This window comes from Dreissena polymorpha, chromosome 1, assembly GCF_020536995.1.
Source record: "Dreissena polymorpha isolate Duluth1 chromosome 1, UMN_Dpol_1.0, whole genome shotgun sequence".
Lineage (NCBI taxonomy): Eukaryota > Metazoa > Mollusca > Bivalvia > Myida > Dreissenidae > Dreissena > Dreissena polymorpha.
In genome coordinates, this window is record NC_068355.1 from 146,259,600 (window position 1) to 146,284,697 (window position 25,098).

Genomic DNA, 25,098 nt, shown 5'->3' on the forward strand with positions numbered 1-25,098 from the left:
AATGAGAAATAAAAAGATAAATAACACAATTTATCTATTCAAAACCCCAATCAACCAAGCGAAATAAATCGAAAAACAATATTTTAATTCAGAGCCGTAAAAGACACGTATACACCTGGTTGATCCGGAAAGAATATTGAGGGTTGGTTACCGATTTTTGGCTAGGTTGCATTGCACTATGTTTAACCTGGCCTGTATTACGGTATTGAGGTGGCGGATTCCCAGTTAAAATTCCGGATGAGTTATTTCCCCTTGGAAAGTATAAGCATACGATAACAGGTCAGTATTTATGACATTAAAATGAATGTTGTGATAGTTCTGATTATGTTTACGATAACACACCTACACGGGCATCCAATGACATGTCACATAATAACCACGAGATAAAATTGTTCGATCTATTTGAAAGATTTATTAACGGTCGTATAAGCAATACTGACCAAAATACATTTTTGTCCCATCATGGTTGCTCATATATCGATAACTAGTTAACAAAGGAATGTAATTTTTCTTAGATTAAATCATTTACAATATGCCCACTCAATGAGTGGAGTGATCACGCTCGATTGCCCTTTTAGCTAAATTGTAATAACATTCCCCATGCTGGTTCATACTTTTCAGAGACCAGATAAAAATGGGATTCCACGTGTAGAGAGCTATATTGCTCACGGATTATGCCTTGGTATAATAATAACATTGTTAATATTGCAAATTGTTTAAGCAGGGATTCGTTTAACAATATGTTACTTGTATTTACGAACAGTATTCGTGATATAGCTGACCCTTTGTTTTCTAAAGAGTGTAATTTAAGAGATGATGTCGGCTTTAGATTATCATAGTACAAATGGATACGGAATCCGGATAGGGCCAAGTTGACTGTCGCGTGTCGACCTTCGATTTCGACGCACGACATTCGAGGTCGAGTCGAGTGTCACGCTAGAAGGTCGACACACGACAATTGATGTCGACATGCGAAAATTGAAGACATGCGAAGCGACACGCGACATTCATCGCGACGCACGATATGACAGTCGACAATTATGTCGACAGTCAAGATTTTCTGCAATATTTTTTTTCTTACACCCAGCGCGATATGCGAAACTCAAATCTTGATTGTCGCATGTAGACTTTAAATGTCGAGTGTCATATCGTGCGTCGCATGAATGTCGTGCGTCGACCTCGAAGGTCGACACGCTACAATCAACTTGGCCTTATCCGGATCCATAGATGGAGTAGTTTGACAATGAATGCATAGATGCGCGTCATTAAGATGCAATTTGTAGTTTGACAATGAATGCATAGATGTGCGTCATTAAGATGCAATTCGATGCTTCAACACTGATCAATCTAATACAAACAGACAAGTTTTATGTGAAAGAAACAAGTTTACAATATATTGTCAGAAAGAAAAATGTTGCGATTATAAACGAATAATGGATAAAAATAACAGAATTAATGAAAATTTAACCAATGCAATTTTTAAAACACTACAAGTTAAAAAAAGTCTATGGATCTTATAATATACCGTTAGCGGAATTCACGGGTCATTTGTAGAGGACTAGCTCGGATAATTGTGGTGCATCGTATTCAGAATCGGAAAATTCGACTTGATGTTACGATTTTAATCTTCCTTATAAGGTATATCCTGAATAACATGAACCGATAGTGGTGCATGAAATAACAACTACTTTCAAATCGCTTACACGATTTAAAGCTTATGGAAGTGACAGCGTTTTAAATGAATATATTATATAATCTAATGATATTCTCTCATCTCAAATATTTGATTTGTTCAATATAATAAATTCCGGTTAATTACCGGACCATTGGACTGAAGGTATTATTATCCCCCATTATTATCCGCCGTCAAAAAAGGTTCCGTATCCAATGTATATAATTACAGAGAAATTACGTTAGTGAGCAGAATGTCAAAATTATTAACGACTGTTATATATAAACTTGTTGAAAATATATCACACACAATATCTTTACTTCTATTACGTTACATGAAAATAACGGACATGACATAAGCAAAACATCACTAGTGGTCGTGAGACTGTAAGGCATGATATTCAATAAACATAGTTAAACGCATATTTTCAATATCAGAGCCAGATGTGTAATAGATACTATGATATAACATTTCATTCATAGTTTATTGGCAATCCGATATTCTGCCTTTAGCCAAGAACATATATACAGACGAGAGATGGCCAAGACAGAGAAGCATACAAATTGCAACATAACATATTTGAGGTTAACCAAATACGACAATTAAAAAACTTTTGCATAAAAGCAAATAACATGTTAGACAATGCAATACATGCATTGCGTACACATGCAATTATTCAGCAGCTAAAAGATTTACGTTATGAGATCTAAATTCAAAAGCTTCTACCAAAAATTGCATTTTTTTTTAGCTTTTGCGCATTTGTGCAAGACATCATTGATATGTATGTTTTATGGTAGGCCAGGATGTCCTAATGTTAAACTGTTTACGCAATTCGTTATATACTGGGTAACACATTCATAGTGACATTCTTATTCATAAACATTCTGATTACAAAATTTACACTTCCGGTCTTCTTGGGATGTCATATTATATCTGCCAACTTCTATTTTAAGACAATTGAAACTTGATCGACTTTTGCTCATTTGAATTCTAGAATTCTCATTTGATAAACAGTCAACGTATTTTTCGAATTCGAAACTTATTTTAATTCGAAGAAGTCCGTTTTGGTTAATTTGCTCATATGAATTCTTGAATTTTTATTTAATATACAGTCAGTGTATTTTTCGTTTTCAAAACTTTTTTTTAATTTTAGAAGAAGTACGTTTTGGTCTCAAGTCTAACGTATCATTCCACTCTTGTTCGAATTGATCTTCCAGTCTTCGAATTAACATGTATTCAATGTCACCAGATAATTCAGGAGTATTCAGCGCATAGCCACGCCAAGGTTGTCTATATTTAATTTCAAAGCATGGCACCATAGATTATTGTTCTTGCAATTAACATTTGTTAAAATATTCATCAGTTCCATAAACAGTTTATATTATATCAAATTTTGATTACTTACAATTTTTATGCAATAACGCAATGCCATTAGTTTGGCTTAAACGGCTAAAGGGACTCTATTTAATTCACTTAGTAAAGCATAACTACAAGTAGATTATTGAAAAGGTTCTATGTACACAATATCATCTATATTCAAACCAGAGTTAATGTTGTCTTGAATGTAAAGTTCAAGATCCTCAACGAATAAAGAAAACAAAATCGGGGACATTACCTCCCCTTGCCTCAGTCCAACAGCATAACTAAAATAATCTGAATAAGATGAACATGATTTAACACGTGACTTAACATTTGCATACATATCCTTCACAATTCTAAGCAATTTACCTTTTATACAAGATTTAAACATTTTCAAATATAATGCATTGCGGTATATACTATTAAAACATTTTAACATATCGACGTAATAGACCAGTATTGGTAGTGCTTTTGTTATTTAATTATGGATATTTAATTCAGTCAGTTTAACGAGATATGATCCATTGTTTAAATATGCTTTGTAACTTAATGATCCCAGAGCCCAAATTACAGCAATCATGGCCGAGGTCCACGTGTTATTATGTTGCGAAAAATATCACCGCTCTAGGGGATTTTTTAAAAGTTTTAACATAAGCCTTTTTTTAATATAAAGATTTTGAGATATTCTTAAATAACGGTTAGGTGTAACAAAATATAAGCAGAAAGTTATAAAATATAATCGTATGCGTATGTAAGCGTTTTGATTCTAAGAGTTCCGTATTATAAGCAAAAGAACCAGCTTATAACCAACGGGACTTTATTGTAACCGTTTGACCAGGGTGTACTTTAAAAACGTTATTTGTACGTTCATTGTACAGTATAACTTCTTTTCAGTCATAAAGACGTCTGCATTTAACCGATCTTTTCGTAATATTTCTTAGTATTAATCCGCGTGTTTTACAAATTAAGCAAACATTGGACAGCGCATAGTTTTGCTTTTTACAAATAAATGCTGTCTCAACAAATTGCGACAGATAACAACGTAGTATATGTATTTCTATCTGAAAAAGCAGGATTTTACGTCAGTAACTGTTTGCGACCATGCATTGTTAAAATCTACGTATGTACCATTTGTGAACGCGTTTGTCACTTATGCAATCTATATAATATACAGGCGGACACGATTATAATTCGAATAATCAACATTATATATTCACAGAAGAAAATCATGTTCGAACATCAAATAAACATATATGACCAGAAAATACAAATAACACATATACTTTTCATAACAATCATTATCATGATTTTGATTTCTACAAGGCATAGTCAAATAAGTGTAACTTTCAAGTGACATAATGGGCTGTTCTTAATTAAAGTTTATATTTAATTGGTACTAATTTATGTTCTAGTAACCTGCATTTGTTAATTTACAGTGTGTATGAGCCATGCACTCATTTTGCATTCTAATCATCCAATAAATACTATTTGAATTAAGATTTGAAAACATGTAGGTAGCGTTTTACTTTCGCTATTGCACTGCCTGCATATTGAACGTTTGTTTTTTGCGAAAGATTAGAAAAATACAAATATAAGGTAAACATGTAATTGTCATTTTACGTCATGTTAAATGCAATTGTGTAGTGAAATGCAGGTCTAATTTAACATCGTACGTCGAATCAGAAATTTTGAGTAAATTTTGAGTAACACCTTTCGAACATCAAAAAAGCAAATTATTTCAGAGACTATCAATCAAAATCAACAAAATCAACATAAGTCTCGTTAGATGTTTGTAAGTTGCATTATTATATTATGCTATTTTATTAAAACATACCTTCTTCAACTGCAACCCAGTCATTGTCGCTTTTTGTGTCATCTCTGAAACGGCATTGTATATGTTTGCCATCGCGGTTTTGATGGCGTTTAATTTGATCCCATTTCTTTTTGTAAATTTTCCATTGCCAGCTCATTTCGAATGACTCTCTCCAGAAGTCGTTCCTCGCAACTAGGACACGGAAGACAATATAGCTCTCTGGCCACTGTAGCCAGAACACTGTCCATAAACAGAAAAATGCATGCCCTGTGCAGCCTAATGATAAATAATAAAGAAAAACAGTTTCGTAAACATAAACGACACGAAGAGCCACCGATCCCGGCGTATTCAAAAGAAATGATGCTAGCCTGCCAATCTGCAGGCTTTATATAAAACTGTTATGCCCCGGGTTAATATGAATAGTAAGTGTTACTCACAAAAGTAGTTTGTCCTTTCTTTTGATCTCTAACCCTTGTCTAGGGTCATGTACAGGTTACTATCCCCCGCCATAGGCGGAGGGATATTGTTTTGGCGTTGTCCGTCCTTCCGTCTTTCCCTCCGTCCGTCCGGCACTTTTGCACTATATGTACAGTTTATAGAAAATTTCAAAGGGCCATAACTCTGTGCAAAATCATCCGACCAGAACTGGCTGATAATATGCACATCTCCACTTGGTAGTGAAGCTTCCCATAAAGTTAAATTGAATTCCGGTCATTGATTGCTGAGAAATAGACCGGGCAAAAATTGTGCACGGACAGACGAAGCGGCGACTATATGCTCACCCAACAAATTTTGGGGGAGCATAATAAAATATAGCCTTTACATTGAAAAACGCAAACGCAAGACATTTAATTACACAAGGAGTCGTGTTAGGGTTTTAAAACATGTAGTGAATAGTCTAGTGACGTCTTTTAGTAACAGAAAGTGTCATAATTCCAAGCACATGAATTATGTTACAGGGGTGTGTACACGAGCAAAGTGGGTAGTTAGCTGCCAAGAGTTATGGAGGTTTCGGTAAATGACAAGTTCGGTAAATTGGATTTATATAGTAAATGCCGTGGAGGTTTCGGTAAATTGGTATAAATAGGGATTATCGCACCTTTAGTTGATAAGCGTGTACATAAATTGAGTTGTTTGGCACTAATTAAATTATCTGATTAAAATGTAATGAGTTGATGTTATCAATTTAGAGATGTTTGCAAAGTGTCAATATTAAATATCCAGACTTGCAACCTATTGATATTCTAATCAAGGGAGGTAATTTATATATTAAAAGTTTATCTTAAGGTCATGATTTTTTGTTTTTAATATAGGTTTTTATACAATTAGTTGGAAAATCTTATTCAAAGTGAATCAGATAAAAATAATAATAATTTTATCCTATATATATATGAATAAAATTTTCGATTCTTTTTACTACAAGCAGGTCAGCACATAAAAAAGGTAGTCTTATTTATATTATGTGGTAAATAAAACGGATTACAAAGTTAATCAGTTAGTACTTTTTTATTCAACGGATTTGTTCAGGCAAAAAATGAAATCAGTTATTTTGGCCATAAATCCCATTGTTCCAATACAGTAGCCAGTTGCCTGTGTATTAAGCTGATAAGATAGGGATCACCACAGAAGGTTGCTAATACACAGTGTACTCATTCGGGTCTGCTAGCGTTATGTCAGATGTCATTTTTATCAGTTTTTAATTATGTGTAATTTAGTTCGCATCTCTTCGCTTAACTCACCGTTCAATGGCACGCGCACTTAACAAAATTATAAAACATAACGCGTATCATTATATTTCTTGTTATAAATTACGTACACGTATTATATGTTATATAAAAAAATTCTTGTGTTTTTCTCAACCAGAAAGAAATAATAAAACAGTGTTATATATAAAGCGCACTCGGAATTCGACCTTTAATTTGAAGCAACCCACAATTTATGTAGCGTATTCTGCGCTCGGCCGCTGATGGTGTATTGTATTATGTAGTATAAAATTCAACATTTGGCTCTTACAAGAGGTCGCCTCCACGTGGCAAGAGCTGGGCAACATATTCATTATGTTGGCAAACTACCTCATGTATATATATTGAGAAATTAAGTGCTTTTAGGTGGTCTAAAATACTATTGCGCTTTATATTTAAACTTAAATCATTTTTAATAAATCATGTCTACAATAATTTACAAGAACCTTTTTTAAATAGCGTTATACTTAATTGAAGATCTTACATTGATTCCATCGTAAATCATCATTTATTATTACTATTCTGTTAATTAAATAAAAGCACCAATTATTTAAAAAAAATAGTATTGAGTTGTTTATATCGTAAATTTACTTTCTATAGAGTTTCATTTTAAATTCCATCTATATTTTTTGGTTTGGTACCAACAATTTCCTAAAAGAATTCGTTTTAAAAAGTTCAGATTAAATTAAATGCCCCTTAATTCTTTACCGTAGGCATAGCATTAATTACTCGACTAAAAATTTATCCACAGTTTGCAAATATAAGCCCCTGATGTTATTGTAAGCCAATAATAGGTGTCATTAACACCTAATTGTAGGTATACCACCTCTATAAAAACCAATTTACCGAAACCTCCACGGCATTCACTATATAAATCCAATTTACCGAACTTGTCATTTACCGAAACCTCCAGCACCCGCTGCCAATACTCTTCATTATCATTATTAATTTTGGGTAAATTCACATGCCAATAATGTCTTTGCTGTACATATACATACAAAAATTCGCCCTTCGTATGTGATTTTAGCCAGGTCATTAATATAAACAATTAATGCACATAACTAATAATAACTCGAGTAACCGTTATATTTATACTATTCTACATTGCTCACTATGTTTCACTGTAACCATATAAAAATACTTGACCGACCACAGTTTTACAACATATATGGAACACAGGTTACATCCAGGAAGTGCCGGTTGTGAACAAAACTAAGTACAGAAGCTCAATTTATGTAAGATGCCAAATACCAAAACTCTGGGCCTTATAGTTTCAGAGAGAAAGATCTTTCAAGTGTTCAATATATAAGTTATATGGAAACAACAAGAGCTGTCTCCATCGGAAGACATATGCCCCCAAAAAACGCTTTTTCGAAAACTAAACGCAGATTTCGAAACCTAAATGCTGACCCTAAGTTCAAGTTCAAGGTCAAAGGGGTCAAAATTTGTGTGCATATGAAAAGGCCTTGTCAATATACACATGCATACCAAATATGAAGGTCTGAATCAACATAGAAGTTACAAGCATTTTTCGAAACCAAAACGCAAAAGTGCGACAGACGGACAGAAAGACGGACGGACAGTGCGACTGCTTTATACCATCCTACCCGGGGACAAAAAAGTAAAGTTTTGAGATAGGACAATAACAATCCAACATGCACAACTTCATAACATAAGGAAAACAATGGGGCCAAGATGGCCCTAGTTCGCTCACCTGAGAGGAGTCGGTTCATTCAATCTTTACCAAATGTCAAACTTGACCTAGATATTGTCCAGACAAACATCCTGGTCAAGTTTCATAATTATTTCATCTGCGAGTCATGATCAATGTAATTATGAAGTTTCATGATCCTAAGCGTAAGCATTCTTGAGTTATCATCCGGAAACCATTTTTCTAAGTTGAGTCACCGTGACCTTGACAGCCATTGTGTGAATACGTTATTTGGCACTGTGACCTTGACCTTTGACCTTGTTACCTGATAATCAATAGGGGTCATCTGCGAGTCATGATATATACCTATGAAGTTTCATGAACCTAGGCATAAGCGTTCTTGAGTAATCATCCAGAAACCATTTTACTATTTCAGGTCACCGTGACCTTGACCTTTGACCTAGTGACCTGAAAATCAATAGGGGTCATCTGCGCGTCATGATCATTGTACCTTTGAAGTTTCATGATCCTAGGCATAAGCGTTCTTGAGTTATCATCCAGAAACCATTTTACTATTTCAGGTCAGCGTGACCTTGACCTTTGACCTAGTGACCTGAAAATCAATAGGGGTCATCTTCGAGTCATGATCAATGTACCTATGAAGTTTCATGATCCTAGGCATAAGCGTTCTTGAGTTATCATCTGGAAACCATTTTACTATTTTGGGTCACCGTGACCTTGTGCTTTGACCTAGTGACCTGAAAATCAATAGGGGTCATCTGAGAGTCATGATCAATGTACCTTTGAATTTCATGATCCAAGGCCTAAGCGTTCTTGAGTTATCATCCGGAAACCATTTTACCATTTCGGGTCATCGTGACCTTGGCGTTTGACCTGAAAATCAATAGGGGTTATCTGCGAGTCATGATCAATGTATCTATGAAGTTTCATGATCCTAGGCATAAGCGTTCTTGAGTTTTCATTCGGAAACCATTTTACTGCTTTGGGTCACCGTGACCTTGACCTTTGACCTAGTAACCTGAAAATCAATAGGGGTCATCTGCGAGTTATGATCAATGTATCTATGAAGTTTCATGATCCTAGGCATAAGAATTCTTGAGTTATCATCCGGAAACCATTTTACTATTTCGGGTCATCGTGACCTTGACCTTTGTCCTAGTGACCTGAAAATCAATAGGGGTCATCTGCGAGTCATGATCAATGTACCTATGAAGTTTCATGATCCTTAGCATAAGCGCTCTTGAGTTATCATCCGGAAACCATCTGGTGGACGGACGGACCGACATGAGCAAAACAATATACCCCCTCTTCTTCCAAAGGGGGGGGGGGGGGGGGTCATAATCAGAAAACTGCCCCCCTCCCAGCAGCCATGTTATTCAACTGACTGGAACCATTTTTGAACTCAACTCTCGTATCAAGGAAACAAATGTTCTGAGCAAATTTCATGAAAATTGGGCCAAAAATGTGACTTTTTCTGTGTTCACATGTTTTCACTATATACATAGAGAGAAAAATGCCCCGCCCACTGGCGGCAATGTTTTTTCACCGATCCTGACCATTTTCAAACTCATCCGAGATATGAATAATACCAATATTTGACCATTTTTCATGATGATTGGACAAAAATTGTGACTTCTAGAGTGTTTACAAGGTTTCTCTATAGCCAAATAGGGAAAACTGCCACTATATACGTAAAGAGAAAAATGCCCCGCCCACTGGCGGCCATGTTTTTTCACCGATCTCGACCATTTTCGAACTCGTCCGAGACATAAATTGAACCAATGTTTTGACCAACTTTCATGATGATTGGGCAAAAATTGTGACTTCTAGAGTGTTTACAAGGTTTCTCTATAGCCAAATAAGGAAAACTGCCCCGCCCACTAGCAGCCATGTTTTTTAAAGGATCGGAAACACTTTTTAACTCAACCAAGATATCATTAAGACAAACATTTTGACAAAGTTACATGAAGATTGGGCATGAAATGTGACTTCTACAGTGTTTACAAGGTTTTTCTTTTTTTTGACCTAGTGACCTAATTTTTGACCCGGCACAACCCAGTTTCGAACTCGGCCGAGTTTTCATTGGGACAAAGCTTCTGACCAAGTTTCATGAAGATGGGACAAGAAATGTGGCCTATATAGTGTTTATGAGCAAATATTATCGGACGGACGGACATACGACGGACAAAGACCGGTCACAAAAGCTCACCTGAGCAATCAGGTGAGCTAAAAATAATTTTTTTTACGATAATTCAAGGGCCGTAACTCAAGAGTGTCTGAGTCAATTTGGCCGATTATCAAACTTGACCTAGATGTTATTTCCTTACACATTGTCATGGAGTTTGGTGAAGATCTGATGACAATTGCTTGACTTATTGAGCGGAAACTAATCCGGACGGACGGACGGACTGACTGACTGACGGACGGTGCGATTTTAATATGCCCCCAGAACCTTTGTTCAGGGGGCATAAAAAATATTCAGGACAAGGCAAGTTTTTACCATAGGGGCATGATTTTAACAAACTTGGTAGAGGAACACAATATTATTTTACTTTTAAATGTTAAACATTCATGTCTTATCGTTTAAGGAAAGATTGTTCAGTTATCTGATTATACAAGTTTATATTAATCCCAAGAAGCCTTAACACTTCTTTTATCAGAGATTAGTGATATTTTCCTGTTTTAGATATTTCTTCAATTATGTATCCTCATGTGCTTCTACATGTTACCACTCGTGTTAGATGCAGAACCTCACTCCTCACACTTGTACAGCCTTTCTCGTGAATGTATCTTCATGTGTGTCTTCAAGTGACCACTCTTCTTACATGCATAACCACAACTCACACGTGTTTCTCTTTTTAATGTGCCATCAAGTGTTTTTTCAAGTGACTTCTGTGTTTAAATGAAAAGCCACACACATCCTACTGGAACAATCTCTCCCTTGTATGTACATGTAACTTCATGTGTTGTCAAGGTACCAGTCTGTTTAAATGCTTTACCACACACCTCACATTTGTACAGTCTCTCTTCTGTATGTATCCTCATGTGTTTCTTCAAGTCACAACTCTGGTTACAACCATAGCCACACTCCTCACAATTGTAAAGTCTATATCCTCAATGTATCCTCATATGTGTCTTCAAGGTACTAAACTGGTTACATGCATAGCCACACTCCTCACACTTGTACGGTCTCTATCGTGTGTATCCTCACATGTGTCTTCAAGGTATCACTCCTGTTACATTCATAACCACAAACATCACACTTGTATGGTCTTTCTCCTGTATGAATCATCATGTGTTGGTTCAAGTTACCACTGAGTTTAAATGCTTTACTACACACCTCACACTTGTATGGTCTCTCTCCTGTATGTATCCTCATGTGTTTGTTCAAGTCACCACTGTGTTTAAATGCTTTACCACACTCCTCACACTTGAACGGTCTCTCTCCTGTGTGTATCCTCATGTGTGTCTTCAAGGTTTCACTCCTGTTACATTCATAACCACAAACCTCACACTTGTATGGTCTCTCTCCTGTATGAATCATCATGTGTCTCTTCAGGGTTTGTTGCCTGTTATATGAATAACCACACACCTTACACTTGTACTCTCTCTCTCCTGTATGTATCTGGATGTGTCTCTTCAAGAGCGCACTCTGGTTAAAAGCATAGCCACATTCCTCACACTTGTACAGTCTCTCTCCTGTATGTATCATCATGTGTCTCTTCAAGGAGTCACTCCTGTTACATGCATAACCACACACCTCACACGTGTACTTTCTCTCTCCTTTATGTATCTGGATGTGTCTGTTCAAGTGACCACTCTGGTTACAAGCATAGTCACACTCCTTACACTTGTACAGTCTCTCCCCTGAATGTATCATCCTAATGTGTGTCTTCAAGTCACCACTCAGTTTAAATGCTTTACCACACTCCTCACATTTGTACGGTCTCTCTCGTGCATGTATACTCGTGTGTTCCTTAAAGTGACCACTGTTATTACTTGAATAACTGCTCGACTGGTTTTTGGGTCTGATGAGGCCAAGTTCTCTTGCTAATTCATCTCTGTACCAGACCAGCAGTTCCTCACCTGAACCAAGAGAAATATTAACAAGTTATTTATAAAACATCTGCAAATCTTAAACTTTTTTTCAACAAACACTGGATGTCTCAACTAGAACTTTGTAACAAATATGACTGATACATTTGTATCATAACAAGAGATGTGTTTGTCAGAAACACAATGCCCCCTACTGCGTCGCTTTGATATTTTTTTACCATTGACCTTGAAGGATGACCTTGACCTTTCACCACTCAAAATGTGCAGCTCCATGAGATACACATGCATGCCAAATATAAAGTTGCTATGTGAAGGGACATAGAAGTTATGAGCATTTTTCAAAACCTAAATGCGAAACCTCAATGCAAAGTGTGACGGAAAGACAGACGGACAGACAGACAGACGGGGACATACAAATGTGCAAATGTGTTAATTTTATTCCATACAAATTGTACGTTCTTCTTGTTGATCTCAACATATTCTATTTTTGATTCTTAGACTGAAATATAGGACAGGTTTTAATTCAAACTCAAAGTTTTGGTTATTTATGTGTTTTCTTGCTATTTCTGAATGTTAAATAATTTAAAGGGAATGATGGAGTAGAAAGGCAAGTTGGTAAAACAAACATTATTTGTTCAAGACTGTTTTGACATAGTGAGAAGGTTTTTCAATAACTTGGATTTACCTTACAATGTATATGAAGTATATATAATGACGTTTATAATGATGTTTATTAGGTTTTTCTATGACTGAAGCTGCATTAATTTATGCAAGGACCTGGAGTATGTCTAAGACAGCACTCAGAATTGGGAAGAAATTTGAATTAAAGCTGCAATGTCCAACTATTTATTTATTCCTCTGAGATATTCATAAAGCTGTGTTGCGCTGTGGGGGAAATCAGAGAATACAGAGAAAATAACACCTTTCCCGTACGGAGACAATCATACAAACTCCCACCCGCTAGTACAGGAAATTGAACCCGTATTACCAAGGTGATACTGCTCTAAACAGACAGATCCACATTGAACATTCATATCTTCAGTCATACAACAGGGGTTATACCTGGTGAAACTGGCTTCAATGTGCAGTAATAGATGCCTCCTTTGTACTGATATCCTACAAGGTTCCGATCTGCCTCCGTCATAGCACAGTTCACATATCTCATCCAGTTAGAGGTGGCTTTGTTCTGGGCATCCACAAAGTGACTCCCTTTGCCATCCTTATAGATCTGAAATGAATAGAATCTTACTATAAACAACCAACAGTCAATATAATTGCTACACAAGAAAACCTGATACCTTATATACTTGTTATAAAATGCAACATTGATAGACAAGAATACCAAATAATGCACTTATAAACTAAACAGCGGCAATGATCATACAATATATTCTACAGCACAAACATACATAGTAATTTGTTCTTATTTTTTTACTTTTATTTATTAGTACAGTACTTAAACCCCTTGAAGTACACACTTATTTTATATAATGAATCAGCTTCACAAGATGTGTGAAATATTTACATCCCAGCATGATTACATATCAGCTAGAAATGTGTCACAGATACTAATGACCAAACAACATACGTACACAGTCAAAGCAATAATTAATTCCATAGCAGACAAACAGAAAAAGGCCATTATTCAGTCAAAGCTATTGCCCTCAACATTTCTCTTTTAACAATCATCTGCACACTAATCACAAACAACATTTAAAGTCTTAGAAACTCTTCCAAGCACTTAAGTGTAATTAAAAAGTAATATTTGGTACTTTGTATTCTATAGTGGAAACCGAACAAAGGGCCCAATCTTGTCACAGAAAACGTTCCTTTCATAACTATTATCTCTAGAAAATAATGATAACCCCACTATGAAAATTTGATTAATATCAACCTGGTAGTTAAAGATGAGTTGAAAAAAACAACGTTGTGACTATATTTTCCATAGTGGTAAAACAGTGAAATGTGATAATTCTGCCATGAACTTGCGGCAACAAATTTTTTGTTGTTGTTGCAATCATCTATGCATTTAGGTTATTCATATTGGAAAGTTTGAACAAGATCACCAAATAGATAAAGAGGCATTGACAACACATGCGTCAGAATTGAACTTAAACTTTAGACAAAAAAATACATAATACTGCCCAAACTCCTGGAATGTCCAATACCTTTTTTTACAATCATCTACACAATAAAGTCATTAAACAGTATGCACAAGATCAAACCATTAGTTAAAGAGTTATCAAAATACAAGCTATGGGGTGAACAAACAAGCTGAGGGACAGATGGGCAAGTATAATGTTTTATCCCTCTTACTCTGTGGAGGTATAATAAACATTAAATCCCCTTTATACACTTCTAGATAGAGAATTCATATGTGGAAAATTCAGGACTTTATTTTCAAACATTTAGACTTTTTATATTTACCCTCGCATTTCAAACAAAAATTATGGCCCGGACAAGATCATTTATGGCCTTTTTTACCTTTGAACTCACCAGTGTGACCTTGACGTTGCAGATATCAATGTTATTCTTTCACGCGACATACCGTCCAATAATGGTGAACAAATGTGCAAATTGATTTTAAAATCTCACAATAAACAACATAGTTATGGCCCGGACAAGCTCATTTATGGCCATTTTTGACCTTTGAACTCAAAGTGTGATCTTGACCTTGGAGATATCAAAGTAATTCTTTCGCGCGACACACTGTCCAATGATGGTGAACACATATGCCAAATGATTTTAAAATCTCACATTGAATGACATAGTTATGGCCAGGACAAGCTCATTTATGGCCATTTTTGAACTTTGAACTCAAAGTGTGACCTTGACCTTGGAGATATCGACGTAATTCTTTGCACGACACACCGTCCAATGATGGTGAACAATTGTGCAAAAATGATTTTAAAAATCACACAATGAACGACAAAGTTATTGCCCAGACAAGCTCATTTATGGCCATGTTTAATCTTTGAACTCAAAGTGCAGTCTTAACCTTCCATATATTGACGTAATTCTTTCGCGCGACACACCGTCCCATGATAATGAACACATTTGCCAAATGATTTTAAAATCTCACAATAAATGATAAAGTTATGGCCCGGACAAGCATTTGACCCTTGAACTTCAAGTGTGACCTTGACCTTGGAGATATCAACGTACTTTTTCACGCGACACACTGTCCCATGATGGTTAACAAATGTACCAAGTTATTTTAAAATCTAACGATAAATGACATAGTTATGGTCCGGACAAACTTTCGGTTTAAAACCCACCCTTAGTGACCCCATGACCTAGTTTTTAACCCGGTATGACCCATATTCAAACTTTACCTATACATCATCCAGATACAACTTGTGACCAAATTTGGTGAAGATCGGATGCAATTTTGGGACAGACTGACCGACCAACCGACCGACCGACAAAGTGACTCCTATATAGCCCCCATTACCAATGGTAATGGGAGTATAATAAGTATCAATGCATCAAGCTTAGCATCACCTTCCCTTGCCTGCAATACCCTGACTTATTTTTGTCAGTGATGATATCTCCCCCATACGGTCCAAACATGATCCTAGATTCCAGTTCCTCCTTGGAAAACACTCCAAGACCAGCTCCAGCTATTTTGGATCTTTTGATTTCAAGGCAATCTGGCAAGGTATGCTCAGCTTTAAGAGGGTCTTCTTCTGGCACCTGCAGTTTATATTAAAGTATATGTAGTGTAAACACTATATTTTATTCATAGAACAATAAGTGCATATTTAAGGCATTTTTTACATTAATCGAAATTATAAAAGGTAAAACACTTTCTAAGTAACAGTCTCATATGCCCATGATACTTTATACCGATACTTTATCATGATACCATAATAGTAATATGTTTGTTTTTGTCTTATTTTCTATAACATTTAGTTTATGTTTTTAAAGTGAATACAGCTTCACCTCTTTGTCCTGTATGTAGATATAGGGTCCATGGACAGGGCAGTCCCCTTCAAACTCCTTACTGCATTCTCCACAGTCTAAGAGAGCAAATAAACACAGGGCAATAATCAAACAAAGTCAAAGACTTATATCCGCTACCAGAACATCAGATTTAAAGAACCCACTTATATTTATAATGAAAAGTATAAGACCGCTAATTTAGAAAATATCTGAAAGACAGCCTTTGCATCACAAGACCCTTCATTATTTCTATTCCCAGAGTCATCGGTTCACATAATAACTCATATCGTTTCATCAAATGTTCTTTTACTTCCTGAGTTATTTGCAACACTCAATCTGACCAAAGTTCAAAGTAAAATTTGTAAAGGTAAGTCAATAATTTGACCTTGTGACTTAGTTTGTTACTTCATTTGACCCACTTTTAATTTAAGCTTAGATATGACAAGAAATATCTTTAAAAAAGATATACGGCGTAAATAGTTTAATGAATGAGATCAAGTATAGCGAATGTCTTTTTCTGTGCAGTTCTTGGCTGCATCACACGCAGTACGGGATGTTACGGGGAGTTTTCGCGGCTTATTTTACATTATAACATATTGCTGGTCATAAACCTATAGATACAAAACAGAAAACCAAAAGAAGAATGGAAGTGAAATTTAAACATATGAGTCAACCGGCCACACGAGAAGTATCCGTATTTATAGGCGCGTTCTTCGCACAAACCTGTTTTAGTGGTTTGTCCGGCATTGCTATTTGATTCGATTATTAACAGTATCAATTATCATCGTGCTAATGCTTAAAGTGATATTATGGGCATTTTGCACTGTTGAATTGAGCTGAAAAGAATTAACAGGTCAAAATAGTTAGTTAAAATGTGGTTACTGATTAATTATCTGCAACTCACCTTGCTACCAGTTGTTTATAAAAATATATTTTATATTTGATATTCTTACGTGACCCACCCAGTCCTGTAAGCTGAAATGATCCGTAAAACAATTTCGTGTCTTTGTGTCGTATGAACAAATCTGCACTAAAACTAAATTTAGGTTCAACTCGTAAACGCATGATCAGTTGTCAACCGAAAGTACGGTTGATATTCAAATGCATTATTTTTCTCTTTCTGGTATATTGTTTTAGTATGATGATGCTGCATTAATTAATATAAGTGTATATGAAGTAGAAACATCAAAAATAATCAACGGTTGCGATAGACACCTATAAACTGTTACATGCTCATAATATCACTTTAGTACATTAGGCAATATGGACGAATAATTATTGTTAAATTTATCAACAATAATATTTATCATTGTATTGTTGAAAACACATTAAGAATCTATTATTTACATACCATAATTATATTGCTGAATATCTTCATTTAACATATTTCTGGTCTAAAGAAAATTCCAGGTCACCTAGTTCACGGATAGCGTCTTTATTACATAACGATTATTTTACTGGCCGCCAACTCCGGTGATGACCTGTATATAAACTCTGAATGTCCGCGAATTGACCCGATATACCTCGCGGGTTGAAATGCAATGCTTTAAAGTGAGGCCTCGCTTCCATTGCTCTTTATACTTTTACATGTTAACATGTTGACAGGAATAAGGAAGTAAGTACTAAATATGAGAACATAGCCTTTTAAGTATAAACGCTCTTGCGCTGGTAATACTCTGAAAATAAAAGGTGTACGCACAAACTGTATTGATGTCGAGAATTGAGTGTAAAACTGTTCTATCTATTAAGCCTTTTCATTCGAGATAAAATTGTTTCATACAGTAAAACAGTGTTACAAAGACGCGGATATGTTTCCAATGTTCTGGTGGTATACTCAAATCAGCCAATGGAATAAATGAAGTGTATTCATTCGTACCTAGCCGCGGGAAATTTTATTGGAATTTTATTGGACACTTACAAAGGTCAGGCTAAGGTGAAAAGCTGGCTTATTCAGCTTACGCCGAAAAAAGAAACAAGTTTAATCCAAAACAGCCACACATGAGGCATTTTAAGTGTTATCACTAATTTTCTCAGATTTGACCAAGGGACCTAATTTTTTACCACTTCTGAGCGAAAATTTAACCAGCTACATACTCCCAAGTTAAATATTCTGACACATGTTCTTCAAGATTGACTATTTATATGGCTTGTCATATGGTAACCCAGTGACCAAGTTTTTACCTACACTGTATAGTTGTACTTGGCCTTGAAATTGTTATATACAAATTCTGAGCAATTTTTATGAAGATTGAATCATAAAAAAGGCTTTAAAATGTTAGGTTTGCAAAATTTGACCTGCTGTCCTAGATATCACTCAACTTAACCCAATATAATTTCCAATTTTGCCAAGTTTAGAATTTTTACCAAGTTCCATCAAGGCTGATTAATAAATGTGCCTATACAGATTTTCAATCATTATGACTTAACAAATTAGCCTAGTTTTTAACCTACTTGACCTGGGTTATAACTTGGTTTCAATATTTTCCCTATAAACATACTGACACAGTTTTCTCTATATTGGTTTAACTGGTGTCAGTAGAGTGGTAACAAGCCAAATGTTGACCATGCACAACACATGACGCCGAACTTACCACTTTAGCTCAACTTGTAAACTAAGTGCTCAGGGAGCTAAAAATTATATTATAATGTTTGTTGGTCTTTCGTAAGACTTTCTAGTGCAAGAAAATGGATGTTTTGTTCCAGTGCTTACAGGGAAAATGGTCATCATCAAAAGGTTGAAGGTTCTTAAAGCTGGCTACGTTCCTCTCTTGAAGACTGTATGTCTTGTCTTTTTCTGGGGACCTTGTTTTCTTCATTCTCTGCAATGGTGTTGAATATGAACAAGAGCACCGCCTTGAGGGTGCAGACCGCTAATCTGTTTTTCTTTTTAAAGGTGAAGGGACCTATCTCAATACTTCAATCAAAAAAGATGGAAGGGTGGGGTGGAGAGGGGTGTATAGTGTGGGGGGGTGGTCATTTATTACATTATCTTCCAAAAAACATTGGGGGGGGGGATTCTTGGGTGGGATAGTTGGATGGGGGTGGGGGGTTTAGTGTGAGGGTGTGGTAATTTATAAGAAGATCTTTAAAAAAAAAAATTACATACAAAAAAATTACTTTGGGTGGGGGTTCGGGGGGGGGCATGGGGGATGGTTTGGGTGGAGTCTATTGTAGTATGTCAGGTAAGAGTTGTTTTGTCAAAGTATCAATCAAATCTGATCATAAATAACAGAGTTATGGCAATTTTAGCAAAATTTAATTATTTGACCTTGAGTCAAGGTCATTCAAAGGTCAATGTAAAATTCAACTTGCCAGGTACAGTACCCTCATGATAGTATGAAAGTATGTGAAGTTTGAAAGCAATAGCCTTGATACTTTAGAAGTAAAGTGGATGCAAACACAAAATTTAACCATTTATTCAAAGTAACCAAGTCAAAAAAATGCCATAATTCCGTCAAAATGACAACCAGAGTTATGCAACTTGTCCTGTACAGTCCCCTTATAATAGTTTGCGAGTGTTCCAAGTCTGAAAGCAATAGCTATGATAGTTTAGGAGAAAAGTGGACCAAAACAAAAAACTTAATGAATTTTTCAATTTTCTAAGTATAAAGGGGCCATAATTCTGTCAAAATGCCAGTCAGAGTTACATAACTTTGCCTGTACAGTATACTTATGATAGTTAGTAAGTGTTGCAAGTATGAAAGCAATATCTTTGATACTTTAGGAATAAAGTGGCCCTAAACACAAAACTGAACCAAATTTTCAACATTCTAAGCATAAAAAGGGCACATAATTCTGTCAAAATGCACGCCAGAGTTATCTAACTTTGCCTGCCCAGTCCCCTTATAAAAAAATTCTAAAAATAGATGAGCTTAAAATATACATTACATTTAACACATTTTATTCTGATAACATTTATCTTTAAATCAAATAAAAAAAGCATTCCATGCAACAGGCTTATAGCTATGAAATATCTCATTCACAAAAACCATTGTCTTTACATTAAGATTAATCAGGCAGTGAAAGTTTGAGCAAATCTGCCAAGCAGCTAAAGATTTTAAAAACACATACATTTTGGGACTATATTTTCTTATGCAGAAAAAACAGACCAAGGACCATAATTCTGTAAAAACTTGTTGCAGCCAATGTTCCTTACTTTATAATACAGGGGGGCCTGCGTATATGAGAGCTTACCGCGTTTAAGTGAGAAAGTTGGAGCAAAACTTCAAAGATGGCGTCGTTTTAGTGTTTTTCGTGGAGATATTTTCACCCGGTAAGCCAGTTTATATTTATATTTCTTTTTAATGAATAAGCCCTTTCGGCTCTACGGAATTTGTGCTCCCCTCGGTTTTTTGTTCCAATACCGTAGACGTCAGAATAAAAAAGTTACTGAAGCAAAACCGTTGACAAATTTGTTGTTTCTTTTCTTGACCCTCGAGATGTGGGATGTTCGATTATCATTTTCTCTCATAATAAACAGTATTTGTGCATGTTTTCAGTAAAATATAACATAAAACACGATTATTTAATTATCTCGACCCATTTTTATGTCTATTAATTCATTTAATGCCGAATTATAACGGGTTAACCCCCATTTTTGGAACTAAACTTCCTTTTAAGCAGATTTTGGGACCTGACTTCCAAATGATTAACAGCTCTTTCCTATCATGTTAGAAAGTTTTATGCGAAATAACTTTCTGAATGAATTCCGCATTGGTGCGAATGTTTTGGAAAACATTTTCACTTGAGGAAATCAAGAGTTATCTTTTTTCTATTAATTGTTATATTATTAATTTTTATTATTATATGTTTTATCGTGTACTTAACGCTATGATTTAGTGTGTGTAATATGAGACATTCGACGGTATAATTAACACAGTGTAATTCTTACCTGTTTATTTTTACTATTTTAACAAATATGGACATACTTATGTTCGAATATGCATCAAACGGAATACTATGCTTACTATTTCCAGATATCAAGACGCCAGTTATATATATGTTGAGGATGCCAAGATTAAACAAGAAACCATCGGAGACGGATGATGCTCCCCAAAGGTTTATTTTGTCAAAATATTGCACTATATATTCAGATAAAAGGAAACATCTTGAGAACACAGTAGTTGGGGGGACAATAATTTTTTTATATAAAATTTCAAAGGGCCATAACTCTGTGAAAAATCATCCGACCAGAACCCGCTGATAATATACACATCTCCTCTTGGTAGTGAAGCTTCCCATAAAGTTTCATTGAATTCCAGTCATAAGTTGCTGAGAAATAGCCCGGACAAGAATTGCACTATACATGTATGTACAGTTAATGGAAAATTTCAAAGGGCCATAACTCTGTGAAAAATTATCCGACCAAAACCCGCTGATAATATGCACATCTCCTCATGGTAGTGAAGCTCCCCAAAAAGTTTCATTGAATTTTGGTCATTCGTTGCTGAGAAATAGCCTGGACAAAAATTGTGCACGGACGGACACACGGACTCACGGACACACAGACGGACGGACGAAGCGGCGACTATATGCTCCCCCCAAAATTTTCGGGGGAGTATTAAAAGACAGCGTAACAAAGTGTGTACTGCTAACACTGTATTATGTGAATTGGGAATAAGACATCAAACTGGGAATGGACATCATTTTGGTGATTTTCTCAAACAAAACTATTCATTTCATGATCTACATATATTTGTGTAATATATTATCTATAATTTAAGCTTAATAAGAAATTTTCCATGACTTTTTCATTAACAGTGATTGAATTTTTATCATTTAAAGTGTATTTTTAAACCGTGTCCATGCGCGGCATGGACACAGTTTCATTTCATGAGGATTTTTTTTTAATTTATAAAAAATCCAGTTTTGAAGTAAAATCAATTTAAATGATGCTATTATATATGCAAGTATATGTTTTAATTATCATTTGTAAAACTAGATAAATACAACATATAAAACTGCATATTATGCACTTTAGATAAAACACAATTTATTCCTAAATTGATGTCTTATTCCCAATTCACATAAAACAGTGTTTGCTCTATAAAGCGATAGGTACATGAAAACCCACCAATCACACAATAAGATTACGTCGAAGTACCAAACCAAACAATCACATATGGTGCAATATAAGTGTTATGAAAAACAGAAAAGGGTAAAGCCGGTTCGATACTAGTATAATGTTGCTATAACCAAATACTGCCATTGTTGCGATTCGGAATACATGAAGCAATTTGGAATACCTGACATCTGCTTAGAAGATGCATATCCGTGGATGTTTTTTTATGAAAACTTAAATATTAATTGTTTATAAGCCTTATAAGTTTAAAAGCCAGTTTATATTTATATTTCTTTTTAATGAATAAGCCCTTTTAGGCTGTACGGTATTTGTGCTCTCTTCGGTTTTTTGATCCAATACCGTAGACGTCAGAATAAAAAAGTTACTGAAGCAAAACCGTTGACAAATTTGTTGTTTCTTTTCTTGACCCTCGAGATGTGGGATGTTCGAATATCATTTGCTCTCATAATAAACAGTATTTGTGCATGTTTACAGTAAAATATAACATAAAACACGATTATTTAATTATCTCGACGCATTTGTATGTCTATTAATTCATTTAATGCCGAATTATAACGGGTTAACCCCCATTTTTGGAACTAAACTTCCTTTTAAGCACATTTTCGGACCTGACTTCCAAATGATAAACAGCTCTTTCCTATGTTAGAAAGTTTATGCGAAATAACTTTCTGAATGAATTCCGCATTGGTGCGAATGTTTTGGAAAACATTTTCACTTGAGGAAATCAAGAGTTATCTTTTTTCTATTAATTGTTATATTATTAATTTTTATTATTATATGTTTTATCGCGTACTTAACACTATGATTTAGTGTGTGTAATATGAGACATTCGACGGTATTATTAACACAGTGTAATTCTTACCTGTTTATTTTACACATATGGACATACTTATGTTCGAATATGCATCAAACGGAAAACTATGCTTACTATTTCCAGATATCAAGACGCCAGTTATATATATGTTGAGGATGCCAAGATTTAACAAGAAACCGTCGGAGACGGGTGATGCTCCCCAAAGGTTAATTTTTTCACAATATTGCACTATATATTCAGATAAAAGGAAACGTCTTGAGGGCACAGTAGTTGGGGGACAAGAATTTTTTTATATAAAATTTCAAAGGGCCATAACTCTGTGAAAAATCATCCGACCAGAGCCCGCTGATAATATACACATCTCCTCTTGGTAGTGAAGCTTCCCATAAAGTTTCATTGAATTCCAGTCATAAGTTGCTGAGAAATAGCCCAGACAAGAATTGCACTATACATGCATGTACAGTTAATGGAAAATTTCAAAGGGCCATAACTCTGTGAAAAATCATCCGACCAGAACCCGCTGATAATATGCACATCTCCTCTTGGTAGTGAAGCTTCCCATAAAGTTTCAATGAATTCCGGTCATTAGTTGCTGAGAAATAGCCCGGACAAAAATTGTGCACGGACGGACTCACGGACACACAGACGGACGGACAAAGCGGCGACTATTTGCTCCCCCCAAAATTTTGGGGGGGAGCATAAAAAGACGGTGTAACGAAGTGTGTACCGCTCTATAAAGCGATAGGTACATGAAAACCCACCAATCAAACAAGATAACGTTGAAGTACCACGCCAAACAATCACATATTGGTGCAATATAAATGTTATGAAAAACAGAAAAGGGTAAAGCCGGTTTGATACTAGTATAAGGTTGCTGTAACCAAATACTGCCATTGTTGCGATTCGGAATACATGAAGCAATTTGGAATACCTGACATCTGCTTAGAAGATGCATATCGGTGGATGTTTTTTTATGAAAACTTAAATATTGATTGTTTATTTAATACAATCACATTTGACGCAATTTACCATAACGATACTGATACATGTATGTGACTTTGATGTGACACATTTTGGACGACCTTCTTTTAAACCAGTTCTGAATTGGTCACTATATTATAATCGCAAAAAGTAATTTTGTAGTGGATAGAAAGATTTGTGCAAATGCAATACACGATATGATTTCAGTAGAAGTGATCAATATATACCATGTATCTTTTTTCTCTTTTATACATATGTGAATACATATTATTTAAGACTGTTGTATTGAGGGAATAAAGTATTGGTTAACTTAGAAAGATTATTTCGTTTGTTCTTAACATTGCCTTCAAATTCGTAAGTAATGTTAATATGGTAAATGCATAACGAATTCATTCTGACCCAAATATTTTTTTATCATGTATGTAAGACCTGAATACAATTGAATATTATGCAGAGACATCGTTGGAAGAAATGACGTAACAAAGATAATAGTTTATTTTCATAAAAAGTGAGAAACTAGCATCATGACATATACGGAACAAAACGTGTAATTACGTAGCACTCATAGCAATTATATGTCAGACTTGTCTATGTAGAAATAATAAAATAATACAAACAAACAAAAACACATAATACATCAGCTGTACATTTGTTTGTTTGGTTCGTTTGTTTTATTTGCTGTTTTAGTCCGGCTCTGTTGAAGGACTCTCTCTTGCATATTCTACATTTAAGCTCATGTGGTCCATGAATGGGGAATGGTATCCCAGTCCTCCGCTAATTTTAAATTCCCATTTTAAAAAGCCCAGGATCTGATGGCATCACAATCGAATTTTATAAAATATTCTGGAATGATATAAAAACACATCTAATTAATTCACTTAACTATTCATTTAACAACGAAAACTTAACTACGCTACAAAAACAAGGTATTATATCACTTATTCCAAAACCTGGAAAAAACT

General features: G+C 35.2%; 1 protein-coding gene across 6 annotated transcripts in view; it reads right to left on the reverse strand.

Moving 5' to 3' along the window:
• Positions 1–4,210: 4,210 nt before the first annotated feature.
• The window catches only part of LOC127854431 (histone-lysine N-methyltransferase PRDM9-like), a 40,211-nt gene continuing 19,323 nt past the window's right edge, over positions 4,211–25,098 (reverse strand). For 5 of the 6 annotated variants that reach the window (XM_052389481.1, XM_052389471.1, XM_052389469.1 and 2 more), the window contains 5 exons: positions 18,970–19,078; positions 16,260–16,336; positions 15,819–16,010; positions 13,377–13,542; positions 4,211–12,344 (listed from right to left, as the gene is read on the reverse strand). In XM_052389481.1, the coding sequence (XP_052245441.1) occupies positions 11,434–12,344; positions 13,377–13,542; positions 15,819–16,010; positions 16,260–16,336; positions 18,970–19,078 (1,455 nt within the window). In that variant the 3' untranslated portion in view covers positions 4,211–11,433. The remainder of the gene's footprint in view (positions 12,345–13,376; positions 13,543–15,818; positions 16,011–16,259; positions 16,337–18,969; positions 19,079–25,098) is intronic. The other variant, XR_008037060.1, reaches the window with a different exon arrangement.